The following is a 17,212-nucleotide window of genomic DNA, read 5'->3' on the forward strand; positions in this document are numbered from 1 at the left end:
TTAGTTTGGCATTGCTAGAAAGAGAACTTTAGTTAGAGTGTCAACTGAGTAAAGCAAAATCTTAGTTTGGCATTGCTAGAAAGAGTTTTAATAACACACTGCTGCCTAATGAGCACACATAAATATGTTGGTACATGAAAGGGATAAGAGCTTAAAAGATAATTAGGCCATATTACAGTACGAAAATTATTGAGACTGATAATAATTAAGATAGTCGGTGGATTAGTTTGGTGTTGATGCATCCCCTGGAGAGGTTTTGAGCTTAAATCCACCTTTCTGAGCTCTTCCTTCCCCGCCTTGCATCTCCTGTTTTTCCCTGCTGATCTTCTCAGCAGATTTAAGTAGCGATGCCGACACACGTTCGATTTCCATGAGCTGAAGGCTCTTCCCCTTCGCCACTGCAGATGGGATCTCTTGAAGCTTCTCGCAGTTCTTCAGTATCAGATTCTTGAGTTTGGGAAATGGATCACCAGAAGCAGTCCATGTTTGCAAATCACTGCGTGAAATGTGCAACGTTTCCAAGTTAAGAAAGCCGCCGCCCTGAGCTTCCCACAACGCTCCCTTGAACGCCGTTTCCTTAAGCTTGAGCACCTGTAGTGTGTGCAGGCTTCCGAGTGTACTCATCTGCGTCCAAGGCAAATGCGTAGACGAAAGCGTCAGTATCCTCAGATTCGGCGGGAAACTCTGCTGATGAGGCACGCGATGTAGCGCATCGTCTGAAGCCGAAGGTAACAAGTCGTGCACCAGCTTCAACTTTTCAAGATGTTCCAGTTTCCCCAAGTAGGATGCTTCCACCAGATTGGTTAGGTCCCCTCGGATCCCCAAGTTCTTGAGGTTTTTGGCCCTGTTGAACAGCTCCTCTTTGCAGCTTTCGGCCGATAATCTGCTCAGCGTTTGTAGATTTTCCCCGCCTCCGCCTTTCACTTCCTTGAGCTTGATGGCTGCTTTCGTCTTCAAATGCCTTAGCTGCAGCATCTTGGAGATATCCACTTTCACCTCAAACTCGCGCAACAAGGTGTCTATCTTAACGGTCTGTAGATTCCAGAGCTTCGAGACAGATTCGGGTAGAGCCTTGAATTCATTGCCGGAGAGAGCAATGTACCTCAGATGTATCAGCTTGGTGAGTTTTGGGGGGAATTTGGTGAATTTGATGGGAGTGACGTCTACAACCCGAAGCAAATCAAAAGCTTCGGGGATCGACCCTGTATGCTCTGCTGGCAACCCGATCGTTTCCTTGGAGAAACAAACAAACGAGCGGACTCCTTTGCCCTTGGGTGTCTTGCGGAAGAACTCTGCCACGTGGGAATGAATACACAGGCGGCGGCGCTTCACTATCTCGGATATTGCTGGCTCGAACACACCTTGCCTCGTCTTCTTAACCTCTTGGAAAAGATTCTTGTTCGCAAAGGCGGCTTCATTCTGGCAGAACTCACGGATCATGTCGTGGACGCGGCATGTTTTGATGTCGCCGTTGGCCTTGGTTTTCTCAGCCATGACCAAGTTCCTGGCCACGAGGTCGTCTAGGTTGTCCTCTGCCACTTCCTCCAAGCTCCTCCCCCGCTTCTGCTGTATGAATCCTTCTGCAATCCACAAGCGCGTGAGCTTCCATGCCAGGATCTCGGTGTCCTCGGGAAATACCCCAAGGTAGAGGAAGCAATCCCTCAAGTTATGAGGCAGTTTGTGATAACTCATGGAGATAATGTTTTCAGTCCGCTTGTCATCCTGGACATAGGTACTGACACACTTGGACACCTCCTCCCATTCTCTCTTGTCTAGACGTTTTTCGATAAGAGTTCCTCCTATCACCACGACTGCTAATGGCACTCCCCGACACTGTGTGGCTATATCCTTTCCAACACCCTCCAAATCTCCCGGGCATGTATTGTTGTTACCAAATACCTCCAACTGGAGCAACTCCCAACTTTCCTCAGTACGCAAGAACCGCAGCTTGTGAGGTTCTCTGTTGAGGTTTGTTTGCTTAGCTACTCTCTCATGACGGCTCGTTATCAGAACTTTACCTGATTTATTGTTCCTTGGCAGGGCAGGTACGATTAGTTTCCAGTCTTCCACAGTCCACACATCATCCATGAAGAGTAAGAATCTTCCCCTCAGCAGATGAGACCGGACTAGTGGAGCTAGCTCCCAGTCTTCCTTGCTAGACATGTCTTCGCGGGTGAACTTCTTGAGAATGGTGAGAAACACCTCTCTCACATTGAATTCCTGAGAAACATACACCCAAATCAACGTGGGAAATTCGAACTGGATCTTGGGGTCTCGGTAGATTTTCCAGGCAAGAGTGGTTTTGCCAAGACCAGGCATGCCCACAATAGAGATAACATCAAGTTGCTCAGTTTTTTCATACAAATATTTGATCAGAGTGGCTTCCTCATCAGCAAAACCCACTACATTGTCTTCTCTCAACACCAGATCATTCTGCAAATAAACCATTCCAATAACCCATCAGCTCATTTATTTCATTTTTGTCCCAAGTCATATCATAGTAGTATAATGAAACACACTTTGATTGAATTGTGATGCAATAAATTTAGTTTTGGACTATTCACTTGCAATACATAGTAGCATTTTGGTGTCGAATTTGCATACAAAGTAGGGGTGGCAAAATGGGTAACGGGTAATGGATAATTCTCATCTCGACCCATTACCTGCCGGGTATCGGGTACCCGCTACCCGAAGATAACGGGAAACGGGACGGGATTGGGTAGTGTGTTTTAGAGTTTTGCGGGTAGCGGGTATACCCGTTAGTCCCGATAATACTCTTTATTATTAGTATTAGTCATATACCATCTTTTAATACTCCATCCGTTCAATATTAATAGAGACGTTTCAAATAGTTAAAGTGGAGAAAAAAAAGTAAATAGTTAAATAATAATAATAGTCATATACACACTCATTTTAAAAAATTAAAAATAAATAGTAAGAATGGAGAAAAAATAAATTAAAAGAGATCATAATGTAGAGAAGAGTATTTATATTATTATTTTTTCCAAAATGAGTGAAGAAAATGAAATACCTCTATTAAAGCAAAGCAGTGGGAGTACTTTATATAATCTAAGAGTTCTTTTGAAACAATTTTATATTCCAACGAACCAATTGAAAACTTACCGGAACTAGCTATAGAGTGTCCCCTCACTTTTATTCTCAATCTATTCAAAGTTTACCGTCGATACTAATAAAGTAAATTAGGGAACACTGACGGTTATCATGGTTTTCAATTTCTTTATTAGGATTTCGGGTAGGGTACGGGTACCAGCAATGTCGGGTATGGGAACCCCGACATGGGTATCGGGTAATCCCGATATGTCGCGGGGCGGGTATTGAGACAACAAATTTGGCTAAAATCGGATACAAGTACCCGACTTATCGGGTGCGGGTAACCCGTTTCGCCACCCCTGATACAAAGGTACCTTGACTTAAATAATTTGCACCAAATACAATTCTAGAAATAGATAGATAATACCCACAGCTAGTAATTACTTGACTATGACAAATGTGTTTGTAATTGTATTGAAGATAGAATTGAAGAGAGGTAGGGTATGAAATAGATACCTTTTTGAGTTTATTATCATGGGGAACTCCAGATCCATCGGCGACGGGAAGGGCGTTGAAGCCCTTGATGGCTCGGTCGAAGGTAGGCTGGAGCTGGAGGCGAAGCTCCTTGACCTTCTTGGCCAAGTTAAGATGCTTGATGTTGAGAATGCTACCACCAGATTTGGCCTTGTGGGTGAGGCAAGCGTCGAGGGTGTCTTCGGCCTCGTAGACGGCCTCCCTGATCTGGCGCTCGAACTGAATGAAGACTTGGCCCTTCTCCCGATTGTTGGCGTACTCGATTAAGAAGGCGTTCATCAGCTCCAGCTCGCTCTGCAGCTGCTTCAGCTCCTTCTCAGCCCCGGAGATGAGATTCATCTGCTCCACCAGCAGCTTCTGCACGTTCTCCAGCAGGAATGTCACTGCCGCCTCCGCCATTTTTTTTCTCTCTCTGTACTATCGGATACACCACAGATACTCTACTTATATTTGAAGATCACATCAATTTTACAATCTCTAGCGCGTGGACATGAATGATGCTTCAACGAAATTTCTCAAGTACTACTTCTAAAACTAGAGACGACGACCTAAGTCTTTGTCTATACTATATCTTGTTTTGGTGGGTCCACGCGGACACTGGCTTTGCTTCCAGCTTTATGTAATCAACAAAGTTGCCACTTGCCAGCATTTACTTTTTAAAAACTTTCCCGAGCAATGTAAATACTCACTATAGACTATAGTAGTCTTTTTTATTCTATTTTATATACTTATCATAATACTCGTGAAATTTTGTAAATGTATTTTATTTCGAATGAGAATATTAATGGTGAATCATGAAGTTTCACAAATTGTCAATTGACATTGATTATTTTCAAGGAAAATGAGAAGCTAAATTACCGTACATGTCTAAAATTTTGATGATGACAATGATAACAGCGTATCAAGTCTAAGAGCCCTATTTTTCTGCAGTGGTGGAGCCCTAGTGTATGCTTTATCTCTTATCAATTTTTCATTTAAATTTTAATATTATTGTTTTTTAATTTTATTTTTAATTACTAAAATACCAAAATATATTATATTAAACACCACAAATGCAAAAAAAAAATTGCATTACTTAATTAAAAAAAATTACATCATACTTAGCTAAAACAACTACATTAAACTAAATTACTAATTAAAAAAAAAAACTAGTCATCTAAATTTAACTTTTGGCTCAAATTCTCAAACTTTTAATAGTGATTTAATTAGGGTTTAAAGAATTAAAAATTTTAAAAAAATGAAAAACGGCCCGATCAGGCTCGGGCATCGAGCTGCAATGGATGGCCGATCTCACGCCCGATGGATCGGGCGAGAGATAGGTCGCGACCGATCTTTCGATCGTGGTTGGGCGCGACCGACGTCTGCAGTGGATGCCCGACGACGCCCGGGCCCGATCTCAAGCGACCGAGCGTGAGATCGGACATCCATTTTAGATGCTCTAAGAAACTATCAAACCGGTAGAATAAAGCAAGAGATATAAATTAACAAAAGCTCTAACCATTGAAACACCTAATAGTTAGAACAAACTGCTAATATTTGAATTCTGCATAATCATTCCCATCACTATTTAAGAAAATAAGTATCACTATTATTCCATCTGTGTTTTCAAAATAGCAACTACTTTTATTTTGGGTCGTTTCTTAAAAATAGAAAATTTAAATCTTTCTATGTTATGACATGAATCCCACAATCCACTAACTCTGCTTTCACTACTTTTTCTCTTCCTTTCTCTTACTTTACTTTTTTTCGTCTCTCTTACTTTACCAATTATTTTCTCTTACTTTACCAAATTTATATTAAAACTCTTGTTAAATCAAATATTTCTATTTTTTTAATACAAGGAGTATAAATAAAACACGTTACGTGCCTTTATAGCTTTAGCCCTTCGAAAATTATTCAATTTGCACAATCATGTTTCCACGAGATTTCTTTACTCAGAGGAAGAGGCGACCAAGACCAACAGCAAGGAGTCGAATTATTGTCATCTTATTTCTTTTAATCCAAATTAATAATATAGTGTTTCAAATATAAATTTACTTTTGGTATGAATTTTCCATGTGTTGCAAACCTTTCTTCGTGCCTTTCTATATATATATATATATAGGGGTGCATTATAATGATAACCCTAATTTGTGTGATAACCCTATAACTAAATCTCCACCACACATTTTTAAAATATATGGTCTAGATTTAATCTAACAAAAACTATCATTGTATCAAATAAAACTATCATTTTCGGATATATTAAGGGCAAAATTGTCATTTCATTTTAAAATTTGGTGGGAAAGAAGAAACTTGACTCAGACGTTAACATTCGATTTCTCACAACTCAAACCCTCCATCAATATCTCCCACAATCAAACCCTCCGAATCCCGTTTCAAACCCTTGTTGCTATGTGTTTGGTTGATCTGTTTAAATGTAGAAATTGTGCCTTTGCTTGATAAAATGATACTTTGGGTGCATAAAATGATAGTTTCTGAAAATGATAAAATGATACTTTGTGAATAGTGTTTTGTTCTACTTAAGTGACAAGTTATGCCCTCTCTGCTTTTTTGAACTCATTGAAATTTAGAAAATGATAGTTTCAGAAGATAAAATGATAATTGCCCTTGATAAAATGATAGTTTCATGGGATAAAATGATACTTTGACTTTATATAATGACATAAACTGTTTAACACACTAAAATCTTTTGTTTATTAGGAAAGAACATTCGTGATGATGATGATTATGAACATAGAACATTAGCAGAAGAAGTAGAACATATAAGAAATAAGAAGAAAAGAAAGAATGATGATGCAACTGATGGTAAGACAACATCAAAGAAGGGCAAGAAAAAAGTTGTTGAAGATATTACAGTCATTAAGATAGCAACTTTGGCAGGAAGAAGGAATACTGACTTCTTCGTTGACATGCTTGAATCTCTAAACGAGAATCAAAGAAGAGCTGTTAGAGAGATTGGGTTTGGCGCACTCCTAAACTTCAATATAAGAAGTTTCCCAAGAGCATTAGCGTATTATCTGATCTACAACTTTAACCGTAAAAGTTCATCAATTGAGTTGAACAGTGGGGAATCACTGTTTTTAGACGATGAAGATGTTCACATAACTCTTGGGTTCCCGATTGGATCTTTACCTATCAATAAGAGCAAATTTCAGAAAAATACCCACATCAAAACTGAAATTGCTAAATTCTGTAAAGGTGGAGAGAAAAAAATGGTGCCAAAGTATGTTGTAGAGCAGATGGAGAGAGACAAAGAAGGTGGTGAGTTGTTTAAATGGACTTTTATGGTTCTCATGGAGTATGCCTTGATTAACACTCCTGCTGATGGAAATTTGAGGCCAAAAATTTTAGATTACATAGCTGATGTTGAGAAGATCAAAGAATACAATTGGTGTGGCTATGTCATATCTAGATTGCATGAAACACAAAAGAGGTGGAAAAAAAACACAGCAAAGATATTTACCGGGCCAGTTATCTTTGTAGTGGTAAGAATATATTTGTTTTCCATTGTCTATGAATCTATTTACAGAAAAACTAATATTTAGTTTTTGTTTAATGTAGGCTTGTTACGTGGACAGGATTCTTTTTGAAAAAAAAATGGTGCCAAGATGTTATCCAACAGTGAAAGGATGGACTGCCGAACTGTTGAAAGAAAGACAAAGAGCAGAAATGGAGAATTCAACATTTGGTATGGGTCATATGTATGACAGATATAAAAAGCAGCCACATGAAGAAAATGATGAAGATGACGAAGAAGAAGAATCTCAAGATGTAGAAGTGGGGACAACCAATGAATGGGAGAATTTCTTACATGAATGGAAGGAAGCTGCCAAAAATGTTAAAGCGTCAATGGAGAAGATTGTTGATGTCCTTGAAGCAGCGCCGGAAAAACTCAGGAATCTAAATAGCTTTAAGATAATCTGTGATACAACAAGAAATGCAGTGGGATTGAGAGAGGAAGGTGTGCAGCATGTTATAGAAAGTCAGAATACAATGACACAGGCTATAAACAATGATGAAACTGATGATCCTGAATGGATTGATATCATGATTGAGTTAACTAAAGCTGCTGAGAGGACATATATATTGAAAAATAGGAATGAGTTCCCTACCTTCACTCTGATACCTGAATGTGACGACAGTCCTAATGAGAATCAAGAATTTAATCGGGAAAAGGATGTAGAGAAGGAAAAAGATGATGAGGTGGAAAACGAGCAAGAGAAACAGAATGAAAGCGAAAAGGAAATGGCTAATAAAGCAGCTGGAAAAGAAGAGGAAAAAGTTTCAGGGAAAGAAGTTCAGAATGAAGAATATGAGGTAACTTTTAAAAATGATAGTTTAAGTACATAAAATGATTGTTTATATGGTTAAAATGATATAGGTTTGATGATGTTTTTTGGTGGTTCTGTTTTATTTGAAAACTGATACTTTTGCATCATAAAATGATAGTTTAAGCGGATAAAATGATACTTTTGCATGATAAAATGATAAAATGATAGTTTCGGGGAATAAAATGATAGGTTCTGTGAATAAAATGATAGTTTTGTTTCATAATGATAGTTTTAGATTTTTGGCTATGAGTATTATTTTATCAGCTATGAGTATCATTTTATCAGCCAAAAGTATCATTTTATCTACTGCAAGTATCATTTTGTCATTATATAATTCAGAAGTACCATTTTATAACATAAAAATGAATTATATTTTCATGCATATAGAAAAGTATCATTTTATCAGCTATAACTATCATTTTATCAGCCAAAAGTATCATTTTATTAGTAAGAAGTATCATTTTGTCATTATATAATTCAGAAGTATCATTTTATAACATAAAAAGTATCATTTTATCAGCTATGACTATCATTTTATCAGCAAAAAGTATCATTTTATCAACTGAAATATAATTTAATCAGCAAAAAGTATCATTTTATGTATATTAGCAACAAAAGTAATATACCTGTTAGTGTTGTATGTTGAATCAAATGAAATTACATCTCCAAACATATGATAATTTCATCTTGAAATAGCATCATCCCAGAACTGATACTTTTATTTGAAAACTGATACTTTTGCATCATAAAATGATAGTTTAAGCGGATAAAATGATACTTTTGCATGATAAAATGATAAAATGATAGTTTCGGGGAATAAAATGATAGATTCTGTGAATAAAATGATACTTTTGTTTCATAATGATAGTTTTAGATTTTTGGCTGATAATGTGATAGTTCCTGTGGATAAAATAGTATACCTTCTGTCAATAACAATTTATATTTTTTTTTAATGAAAGCATGACAGAGTTGATACCATAATAACCACTGTCATGGAGGATATCCACAGAGATGATGAAGTTTTAAAACAGAGAGAAGAAAATTTGAATAAGGAGAAAGTGGTTTCTCAAGAAGATGATGAAGTTTTAAAACAAAGAGAAGAAAATTTGAATAAGGACAAAGGGAAGAAGATGGTTTCTCAAGATCCTCCAATGGAAAAGGAGAAAGTGGTCAGAACAACAAAGAAAATTGTTGAAGCAATGTGCTCTCCCTACAATGTCAGAGCAGTGAATCTGAAAGGAAAGCTGAATAAAGAAGAGAGAGAAATAATGTACTGGTTGATGGCAGATGAAGAAAGTGAACAGTAAGTTTTGAATTACATAATTATATTCTTATTCAGTTCTTTTAACTAACATTAAATATGAATTTGAAATCAGTTATGAGGTAGTTTATGAGAACGACAAGATCACATTGTTCAAGATTGACTTCCACAGCCTTGCTCCACGTACATACGTCAGGATCAACATCATAGATGCATGGGTTGTGTTCCTCAACCACAATGAAAAATTCAAATCAAAGGCATCACCGAGTCGTCTTTTCATCAACACCACACCTACGGTACAGTAAACGATTAAATAAATAATAGTATTACATTAAAAGTTAAAATATATTTACAAAAATGTAAACATGACAGATTTACAACATTACTGCAAGGAGATCTGGTTGGACTGAAGCAGAGAGTCGAGAAAGATTTTGCTCAAACTTGAATGAATTTGTGTCAAAGATTGAAAATTTCAAATGGGAAAATTATGACCTGGTAAGTAATAATTAGATATACATTACAGAACAGGGGTGCGTTATAATGATAACCCATATTTATGTGATAAGCTAATAACCCTATCATTTTATGGGTCAAAAGTATCATTTTTACTAAAAATGATATTTATACATGATAAAATGATATTTTTCGTCCATAAAATGATATTCTGTTCTATAAAATGATACTTTTCTTCCATAAAATGAGGGTTATTAGGTTATCATCATAAATATGCGTTATGATATGATGACATCCCTTACAGAACAACATACCTATATTTTTGAAAATGACATTTATATATAATGTTTTGAAAATTAGATATTCTTTCCGATCTGGGCGTATGAACATTATTATATCATCTGCTTCAATCTCAAAATGCAAATGATGGATGTGATTGACAATTCTCTGGTTAGTGAAGATTTACTTGAGAAGAAATATGAAGATGCACCAAGTACTCTGGTATGTTTAGTTAAATGCATTCAATATTTATTAGTTAAAATGCATTGAATATAATTCAGTATGGAACATAATATAATTTTTAATCAACCTCATGTATGTTTTGTGTTATTTGAATAGAGAAATTTCTTCCGAACTTATCTTGGAAATGGAGTCAATCCATCAATGGGAAGAACTGTCAAACTGTCAAAAACCAGATACATGAATATGCCATGGCAGAACGATACAAATAAAGTTGACTGTGGAATTTATGTGATGCGCCATTTGGAGACTTACATGGGTGGTCCTGTTCGTAACTGGAATTCGGGTTTAACGAAGAAGGGAACAGAGTCTTTCATAAAACTCCGTGCCAGATATACTGAAGCATTGCTTATTGGAGATACTAACAAGAAGGCTTTTGAGACACTTACAATGATAAAGAAGAAGTTTGAGAATGACAGCAAAAAAGGAGAAATTGATGTTGAAAAGATGATCAGAGAATTTGAACCCCTTGTATACTAACTTATATGACTTGATAATAGCGTTTTGTAATAGTGGTTTCGAATATAATCACCCAAAATTATCATTTTATCTGCTGCAAGTATGTCATTTTATCAGTCAGAAGTATCATTTTATCATTTTATCTGCTCCAAGTATCATTTTATCAGGTTGCGAGTATCATTTTATAATTTTATAAGTCAGAAGTATCATTTTATCAGCTTATATATCATTTTGTCAGATTAAAATATCATTTTATCCGTTGAGAGTATCATTTTATCAGCTTATATGTCATTTTTTCCAGCTTATACATCATTTTATAAGGTTATTGTCATTTTATTTGCTGCGAGTATCATTTTTTCAGGTTAAAGTATCATTTTATCAGTTTATAAACAAAAGAATGATGTTATCAGCCAAAATGTCATTTTATAAGCCCAAAGTATCATTTTATCTACTGCAAGTATCATTTTGTCATTATATAATTCAGAAGTATCATTTTATCAGTCAGAAGTATCATTTTATCATTTTATCTGCTGAAAGTATCATTTTATCAACTGCGAGTATCATTTTATAATTTTATAAGTCAGAAGTATCATTTTATCAGCTTATATATCATTTTGTCAGATTAAAATATCATTTTATCCGTTGAGAGTATCATTTTATCAGCTTATATGTCATTTTTTCCAGCTTATACATCATTTTATAAGGTTATTGTCATTTTATTTGCTGCGAGTATCATTTTTTCAGGTTAAAGTATCATTTTATCAGTTTATAAACAAAAGAATGATGTTATCAGCCAAAATGTCATTTTATACACCAAAAATACCTAAACTATATCAAATGGCTTCAATCTGTCTTCTCATTGACTCTACCACAATTTCTTGAATCATGACGACCCATCTCATGACATTTACCACACCGTCGTAGAGGCTTATTTGCTTTCCTTATTGCACTCTGCCTCTTTGCTACTTTGCCACTAGCTGATCCTTTGGTACTAACAACGTCTGGAGGATGTACATCAATTACATCAGGTACTGCCATTCCATAAAAATCCTCAACCATCTTCTTCTTTTCAATGACTGAAGGTGCTGCACAATTTCCAAATATATGCTGTTCCAAATCATCAAGACCAGCACTTAACAAAGACAAATGATCCATACTTCCTTCAGACTTTTGGACTAATCGATAAAAGTTGGAGAACAACTTTTTCTTAACTTCCTGCTTTTCATCCAAATCTGCAAGATAAAAGATAACATTATTACAATAAGTACTATCATTTCTCTGACTGAAAAATAGAATTTTTACAAATAAGGTTAAAAATGGAACACACGTTCAAATGGTTGTTGTTCCTCAGATGGTAGACCATGTGCTGCCTTTAGTAAAGAGCTCTTCAACCACCTTCGACCAAAATATTTCTCAGGAATGAGATTAGCAGACTTATTCTTCAACAAACAAAATATATGACAATTTCATGCATAACAAACCAATTGTGAAGAAAATGGCTAGATCGAGGAAGTTAGGGAGGAGATGGTCTAGCAGGAGAATGGAATGAAATGAGCAGGAATTAGCTCATACATTTACACACACACTTGGGAAAAATTCTGGGGATAATCGTGATAGGGGGGGTACTTTCTAAAGATCTCGAGTTTGGTAACACCGTCCTAGTGAGGGCGAAGATACAATTGTTTTAATTTCAGCTGTTTTTGCTAGTTTCCACCGTCGAACTTCACTTTTGGGAGTCGACTTTGATGTTGATGATGTTTAACTGCTTATCGCTCATGGATCTGAGTTTAGCTGTTTAATTTCAAGTTATTTTGCTTAGATCTCTCTGCTGTTAGCGTAATTCTTAAATTGCTATGTCGATCTCTGCTTATTTCGTTATTGAGGTGTTTGATGTGGAATTTGGTGACAGATCTGTGGTTGATTGAGTGTTCGGAGCTTAAATTTGTAAATCTGACGTGATGGAGAATTTCTTCTGTTTGGAGTCCGTGTCGGACGCTTGGATCCGGAGTGGATTTAGCGTCTGAAGTTGGTTTTGGCGTGTGAAAGAAACAGTAGTTGATAGACTTGTTTTATTTCCTTTGTTTTCTATTTCACTTCGTCTAGGTATGCAGATCTGTTAAGTTCTTCGTTATTTATGCATAGATTTGATTTCAAGTTAGTAGCCCTGTTTTTGATTTGCTTATGTGTTTTCTCAAGAAGTTTTATGCGAATTTGGTTGTAGAAGACGATGTCACTGTCAGTTAGTACGAGAGTTAGTTATTCTGCCACTTTCCAGTCGTACTCTGCTTTTTCTTAGATGTGGTCCCACCGTAGAATTATCTCCTAGGTCTAGCTGTTAGGTTAAGTTTCTTTCTAATATTCCCAAGTCAAGTTAATTTTAATTTTCCTCAACCCAAGAAAATGCGTGGCAGCAGCCAACACCAAAAATACTCCCAAATCCTTGATTACGAGTCTTACGCATCCTTCTCTGTGGGATCGATCCCTACTTCCCTATACTAGGTTTAGTAAAGTGGTTGAGGGTTTTTGAAGCGGGGAAGTACTTGTGTGTCCGACGACCGGGATTCCGCACAACCTACGAGTTCCTAGACCAAGTGATCTAGTGGACTTGCTGGATCTGGGGAACCTGCCTTATTTGAATATCGCAACACTGCACACACACTACACTTGTACTGTCACATCCCAAGTAGCTTCAAGTGGCGCCGTTGCCGGGGATGGATGGCGTTTGCTGTTATTAAGGATTTGGTGTAAATATTCTAATTTTTGTTATTTTCTTTCTCCCTGACAGTTTATGAAAGCGGGCTTCCAATCTGGAAGTTGGGCAAGTTCATCTGGATCAGGGAGTGGCCAGTACGAGTGGCGAATCAAGCAATCTACATCTACCATCACTACTAGATCAGGATTGAGAACGGAAGATCCATTCCCGTTCGAGTCAGAAAGTGAAAAGGAGTGGAATTCATCGACAGAGGAGAATCCAGGGACATCAACCGAACCAGAGCATTCCGAGACCGAGGAGGAGAAGGACCCAGATATGGCTCATCTACTAGACCCCGATCCGGAAATAGGGTCGCTCACCGCACATCTTGACGGTGAACCCGCTCATGCTATAGTCTCGAATCCACGACGGAGGTCGATCGACATCAAGACAAATGTGCTTGGAGTTCTACCTACTTTCTCTGGGCGTAGGAATGAATGCCCTTATGAATTTCTGAACGAGTTCAGTAAACTATGCAGCATTCAGAAGCGACCCAACGAGGCAACAGAAGAGGACTACCGTCTTCGAGCAATTCCGTTTGCTCTCAAAGGGGAGGCGAACACTTGGCTGCTGAGGCTTCCACCGGACTCGATCAACACGTGGAAGGATTTTAAACTGGAATTTTTGGATTACTTTTTTCCATCTAATAAGACGAATGCCTTGAAGAAGGAGATTCAGGAGTGCAAACAAGAATACGATGAGTCCCTAAGTTCTTATTGGTCCCGCTTCAAGGGGCTGCTGGATGCTTGTCCAAACCACAGGATGATAGAAGCGGAGACTTACTATTTGTTCTATGAAGGTGCAAACCCTGAATCAAAGGACTTGATGAACTCCTCGAGCGGGGGAAATTTTACTAAGAACAAAGCAAGTGAAGCCAGGGAAACGCTGGGGAGATTGATTGAGGCAAAGAAGGCCTATGATAACCCGCGAAGCATATTGAGGAGAGGATCAGCTAATGCAGTGATGGATCAAGAAGACAAGAAGGTGGAAGATAGGATCGATAAACTGGAAAAGGCCTTGCTAAGTGCGATCGAGAAATGCAATCCGCATGCTCCAGTGGAAAATGAGAAATCCCTTGGTCAAGAGGAAAGGCAACTGCAACCATACTACAGCCAACCCTACGAAGGAGAGTGCCACGCTCAAGCAAGTTCGATGGGAAGTTGGAATCCCGATGGAAGTTGGAATCAAGGGAGACAGAGGGACGCTCCATGGAGGACTCACCCAAACTTCAGATGGACTGACCATGATCAAAGCCAGCCACCTCCCTTGCAGCTCACGAATTTTGCACACCCTCCGGAGAGGCAGTCCAATTGGCCAGGGAAGGGACAAGAAGGACAATTGCAGCTGGGATACAGGAATCAGGATCAAGCTAATTGGGGAAACAAAAATCAAAACAACCCAGGAAACTCCTATGTGCCACCTCACCAAAGGAATAACCAAGGCAATTTTCAGAATTCCCAACAGAACCATCAAGGGAATCAAGGGTCTGGTGGCCAGTACAACAATCAAGGGTCGAGTAACCAATACAACAATCATCAAGGAAATTTTCGACAGAACCAAGGTCAAGGACAAAATTTTGGTCAATTCAACTTCAGACCACAACGGAGTTTGGATGACATGGTCCATGATTTGGTAAATTCACAGCAGTTCATGCAAGGTAACCTACATTCCAACAATGACATGGTGCACAAGTTACAAGATGCTCAGTCAGAGCAAAAAGCCGCCATGGACATGATGGCAAAACAACTTTCCCAGATCGCAGTATCTTTGAACGAGATGCGAGGGAATGAAGGTAAACTTCCTGCTACCGTCAAACCGCCAGACCGGGCAAATATTAGTCAAATCACTTTGAGATCTGGGCGGGGTTACGAAGGGCCAACGTTGGGAGCTGATGAGGAAGCGCCTATGCAAGCCAAAGAAGGGAAACAGAGTCAGAAACAGCAAGAAGGAGGCGCTGAACCAAGGGAGATCATTGTTCAGAGAGACCCCCAGAAGGAAGATTTAGGGGGATCTCTACCTCGACCAAGGGACCCGTTCTTCCTAGACCCCGAACCTGAGGAAGTAAGCAGGGAAGGAAACAAAGCAGTTGATGAAACCCAGGCTGGTACTTCCACAAATGCAGTAAAGCGAGCAAAACCATTTCCATATCGAGGGGAGGCGAAGAAGATAAAGGATGACACAGAGGATCTCATGGAGATTTTCAGCAAGTTGGAAATCAACTTGCCATTCTTGCAAGCCTTGAAAATGCCCACCTTCAGTAAGTTCATCAAGGAGTTTATTGCAGGGAAAACCAAACTAGATGGGAAGATTGTGATTGGAGAAACTGTGTCTGCTGTGATACAAAAAAGAAGGATGCCCTCAAAATGCACGGACCCAGGTATGTTTACATTACCCATTTCTTTAGGGGATATCAAGGTTGAGCATGCCATGTGTGATCTAGGGGCGTCAATAAATGTTTTGCCTCTTTCAATCTATAAAAGGTTAACTGGGGTAAGAATGGTTGATACCAAAGTAGTAATCCAGCTAGCAGATAGAACTTGCATTTGCCCTGAAGGAGTGTTGGAAAATATTATAGTCAAGGTGCATGAGTTTCTATATCCTGCTGATTTTTACGTGATCAAGATGAATGATAATGAGTCTGCTGAGTCTAGTGGGGTACTTTTGGGGAGGCCATTTTTGCGTACGGCTAAGACCATTATCGATGTGTTTGATGGAACAATTTGCTTGGACTATAATGGGGAAAAATATACCTTTAGCATAGATGAGGGGATGAAAAGACCTTTAGATGTTGAGAATCTCTATGCTATTGATGTTATTAACCCTTTAGTCCAAGAATATCTTGAGACAGAATTGATACAGGAACAGATTGATAACTCGGAGTTGAGCCATTCGATTGACAAAGAAGTTGTGGGATGGTGTGCAGCAGTGAACACAGAGGAATTGACAGATGAAGAGCTCATGGAGGCCATTATGGAATTCTGCAGGAACCCGGAATCAGCTAGGTCCAAGGGATCGGCTTATGTGGCCAGTTTGGAAAAATCTCCTGGGTGAATGGAACGAAAAAAGAGCTGAAAACACTCCCACCAGGCCTTAAGTACGCTTACTTGGAGAAGGACGAGACATTTCCAGTAATAGTCAACAGCAACTTGACCAAGGAACAGGAGAAGGAGTTGTTAGAGGTCATCAAAAGGAACAAGAAGGCAATAGGATGGACTCTCTCAGATTTGGTGGGAATAAGTCCAGATCTTTGCATGCACCACATCCGTCTGGAAGAAAGTGCAAAGGCTCATCGAGATGCACAACGGAAGCTGAACCCAAACATGCGAGAGGAAGTCTTGAAGGAGGTATTGATATAACATCAAATAAACACATAATCATGCATATTCGATGTAGATTCGATTGTTACCTCATAATCCATCATTGGATTGACGTTGCTAGCTGCACCACCCGGAGATCCTTGGTTTATTGACCACGAATCTTCCGTACTATTCCCTCATCCTTGGTTCTCCATCCGTGTGGGCGGGTCTTAGAAAACCAATTAAATAACTTTGAATGAATCTAGGGAAAACCAATACCAACACCAAATTGTCTAGATCTAATCCTATGAATTAGAATAGATCAAGAACAACAATCAAAACCCTAATTCTCCCACGTGCTAGGCACGAAAATCGAGACAAGTGAGAGAGAAGAGGGAGGTGCCGACTTTGCCTCCTTGGGTTAGGGTTTGAGGTGTCTTGGATTGTGTGCTAGGGTTTCCCTTTCATTCAATATTTATAGTGGACCTTATTGGGCTAGTAAGGGGATCCATGGAATGACTTAAGTGTTGGGCTCACCCATTAGATAAATTGC

The 17,212-nt window shown here is 38.4% G+C and overlaps 3 protein-coding genes across 3 annotated transcripts; 1 reads left to right on the plus strand and 2 right to left on the minus strand.

Moving 5' to 3' along the window:
- Nucleotides 1-49: 49 nt before the first annotated feature.
- On the minus strand, nucleotides 50-4,051 carry LOC125188405 (putative late blight resistance protein homolog R1A-10). The gene is made up of 2 exons (XM_048085225.1): nucleotides 3,568-4,051; nucleotides 50-2,433 (listed from the first exon to the last, which is right to left on the minus strand). The coding sequence occupies exons 1-2, from the start codon at nucleotides 3,982-3,984 to the stop codon at nucleotides 223-225; spliced, it is 2,628 nt and encodes an 875-aa protein (XP_047941182.1). The 5' UTR covers nucleotides 3,985-4,051; the 3' UTR covers nucleotides 50-222.
- A 3,727-nt stretch (nucleotides 4,052-7,778) lies between these two features.
- On the plus strand, nucleotides 7,779-10,701 carry LOC125186277. Its single transcript, XM_048082632.1, has 6 exons — nucleotides 7,779-7,905; nucleotides 8,887-9,222; nucleotides 9,296-9,476; nucleotides 9,553-9,675; nucleotides 9,994-10,134; nucleotides 10,252-10,701. The coding sequence occupies exons 1-6, from the start codon at nucleotides 7,784-7,786 to the stop codon at nucleotides 10,630-10,632; spliced, it is 1,284 nt and encodes a 427-aa protein (XP_047938589.1). The 5' UTR covers nucleotides 7,779-7,783; the 3' UTR covers nucleotides 10,633-10,701.
- Nucleotides 10,702-11,376: 675 nt separating this feature from the next.
- On the minus strand, nucleotides 11,377-12,068 carry LOC125186483. The gene is made up of 2 exons (XM_048082853.1): nucleotides 11,939-12,068; nucleotides 11,377-11,843 (listed from the first exon to the last, which is right to left on the minus strand). The coding sequence occupies exon 2, from the start codon at nucleotides 11,764-11,766 to the stop codon at nucleotides 11,455-11,457; it is 312 nt and encodes a 103-aa protein (XP_047938810.1). The 5' UTR covers nucleotides 11,767-11,843; nucleotides 11,939-12,068; the 3' UTR covers nucleotides 11,377-11,454.
- Nucleotides 12,069-17,212: the final 5,144 nt, after the last annotated feature.

This window comes from Salvia hispanica, chromosome 5 (assembly GCF_023119035.1).
Source record: "Salvia hispanica cultivar TCC Black 2014 chromosome 5, UniMelb_Shisp_WGS_1.0, whole genome shotgun sequence".
In the NCBI taxonomy this organism is placed as follows: domain Eukaryota; kingdom Viridiplantae; phylum Streptophyta; class Magnoliopsida; order Lamiales; family Lamiaceae; genus Salvia; species Salvia hispanica.

What these genes read in the sequence shown, in the direction of transcription:
- LOC125188405 (XM_048085225.1), bottom strand. Translation starts at nt 3,984, where the DNA reads ATGGCGGAGGCGGCAGTGACATTCCTGCTGGAGAACGTGCAGAAGCTG. An exon ending in ATGATAATAAACTCAAAAAG is followed by an intron (nt 2,434 to 3,567) that starts GTATCTATTTCA and finishes GTTTATTTGCAG; the next exon opens with AATGATCTGGTGTTGAGAGA.
- LOC125186483 (XM_048082853.1), bottom strand. Translation starts at nt 11,766, where the DNA reads ATGGATCATTTGTCTTTGTTAAGTGCTGGTCTTGATGATTTGGAACAG.
- LOC125186277 (XM_048082632.1), top strand. Translation starts at nt 7,784, where the DNA reads ATGATGAGGTGGAAAACGAGCAAGAGAAACAGAATGAAAGCGAAAAGG. An exon ending in GCAGATGAAGAAAGTGAACA is followed by an intron (nt 9,223 to 9,295) that starts GTAAGTTTTGAA and finishes ATTTGAAATCAG; the next exon opens with TTATGAGGTAGTTTATGAGA. An exon ending in AAGATGCACCAAGTACTCTG is followed by an intron (nt 10,135 to 10,251) that starts GTATGTTTAGTT and finishes TTATTTGAATAG; the next exon opens with AGAAATTTCTTCCGAACTTA.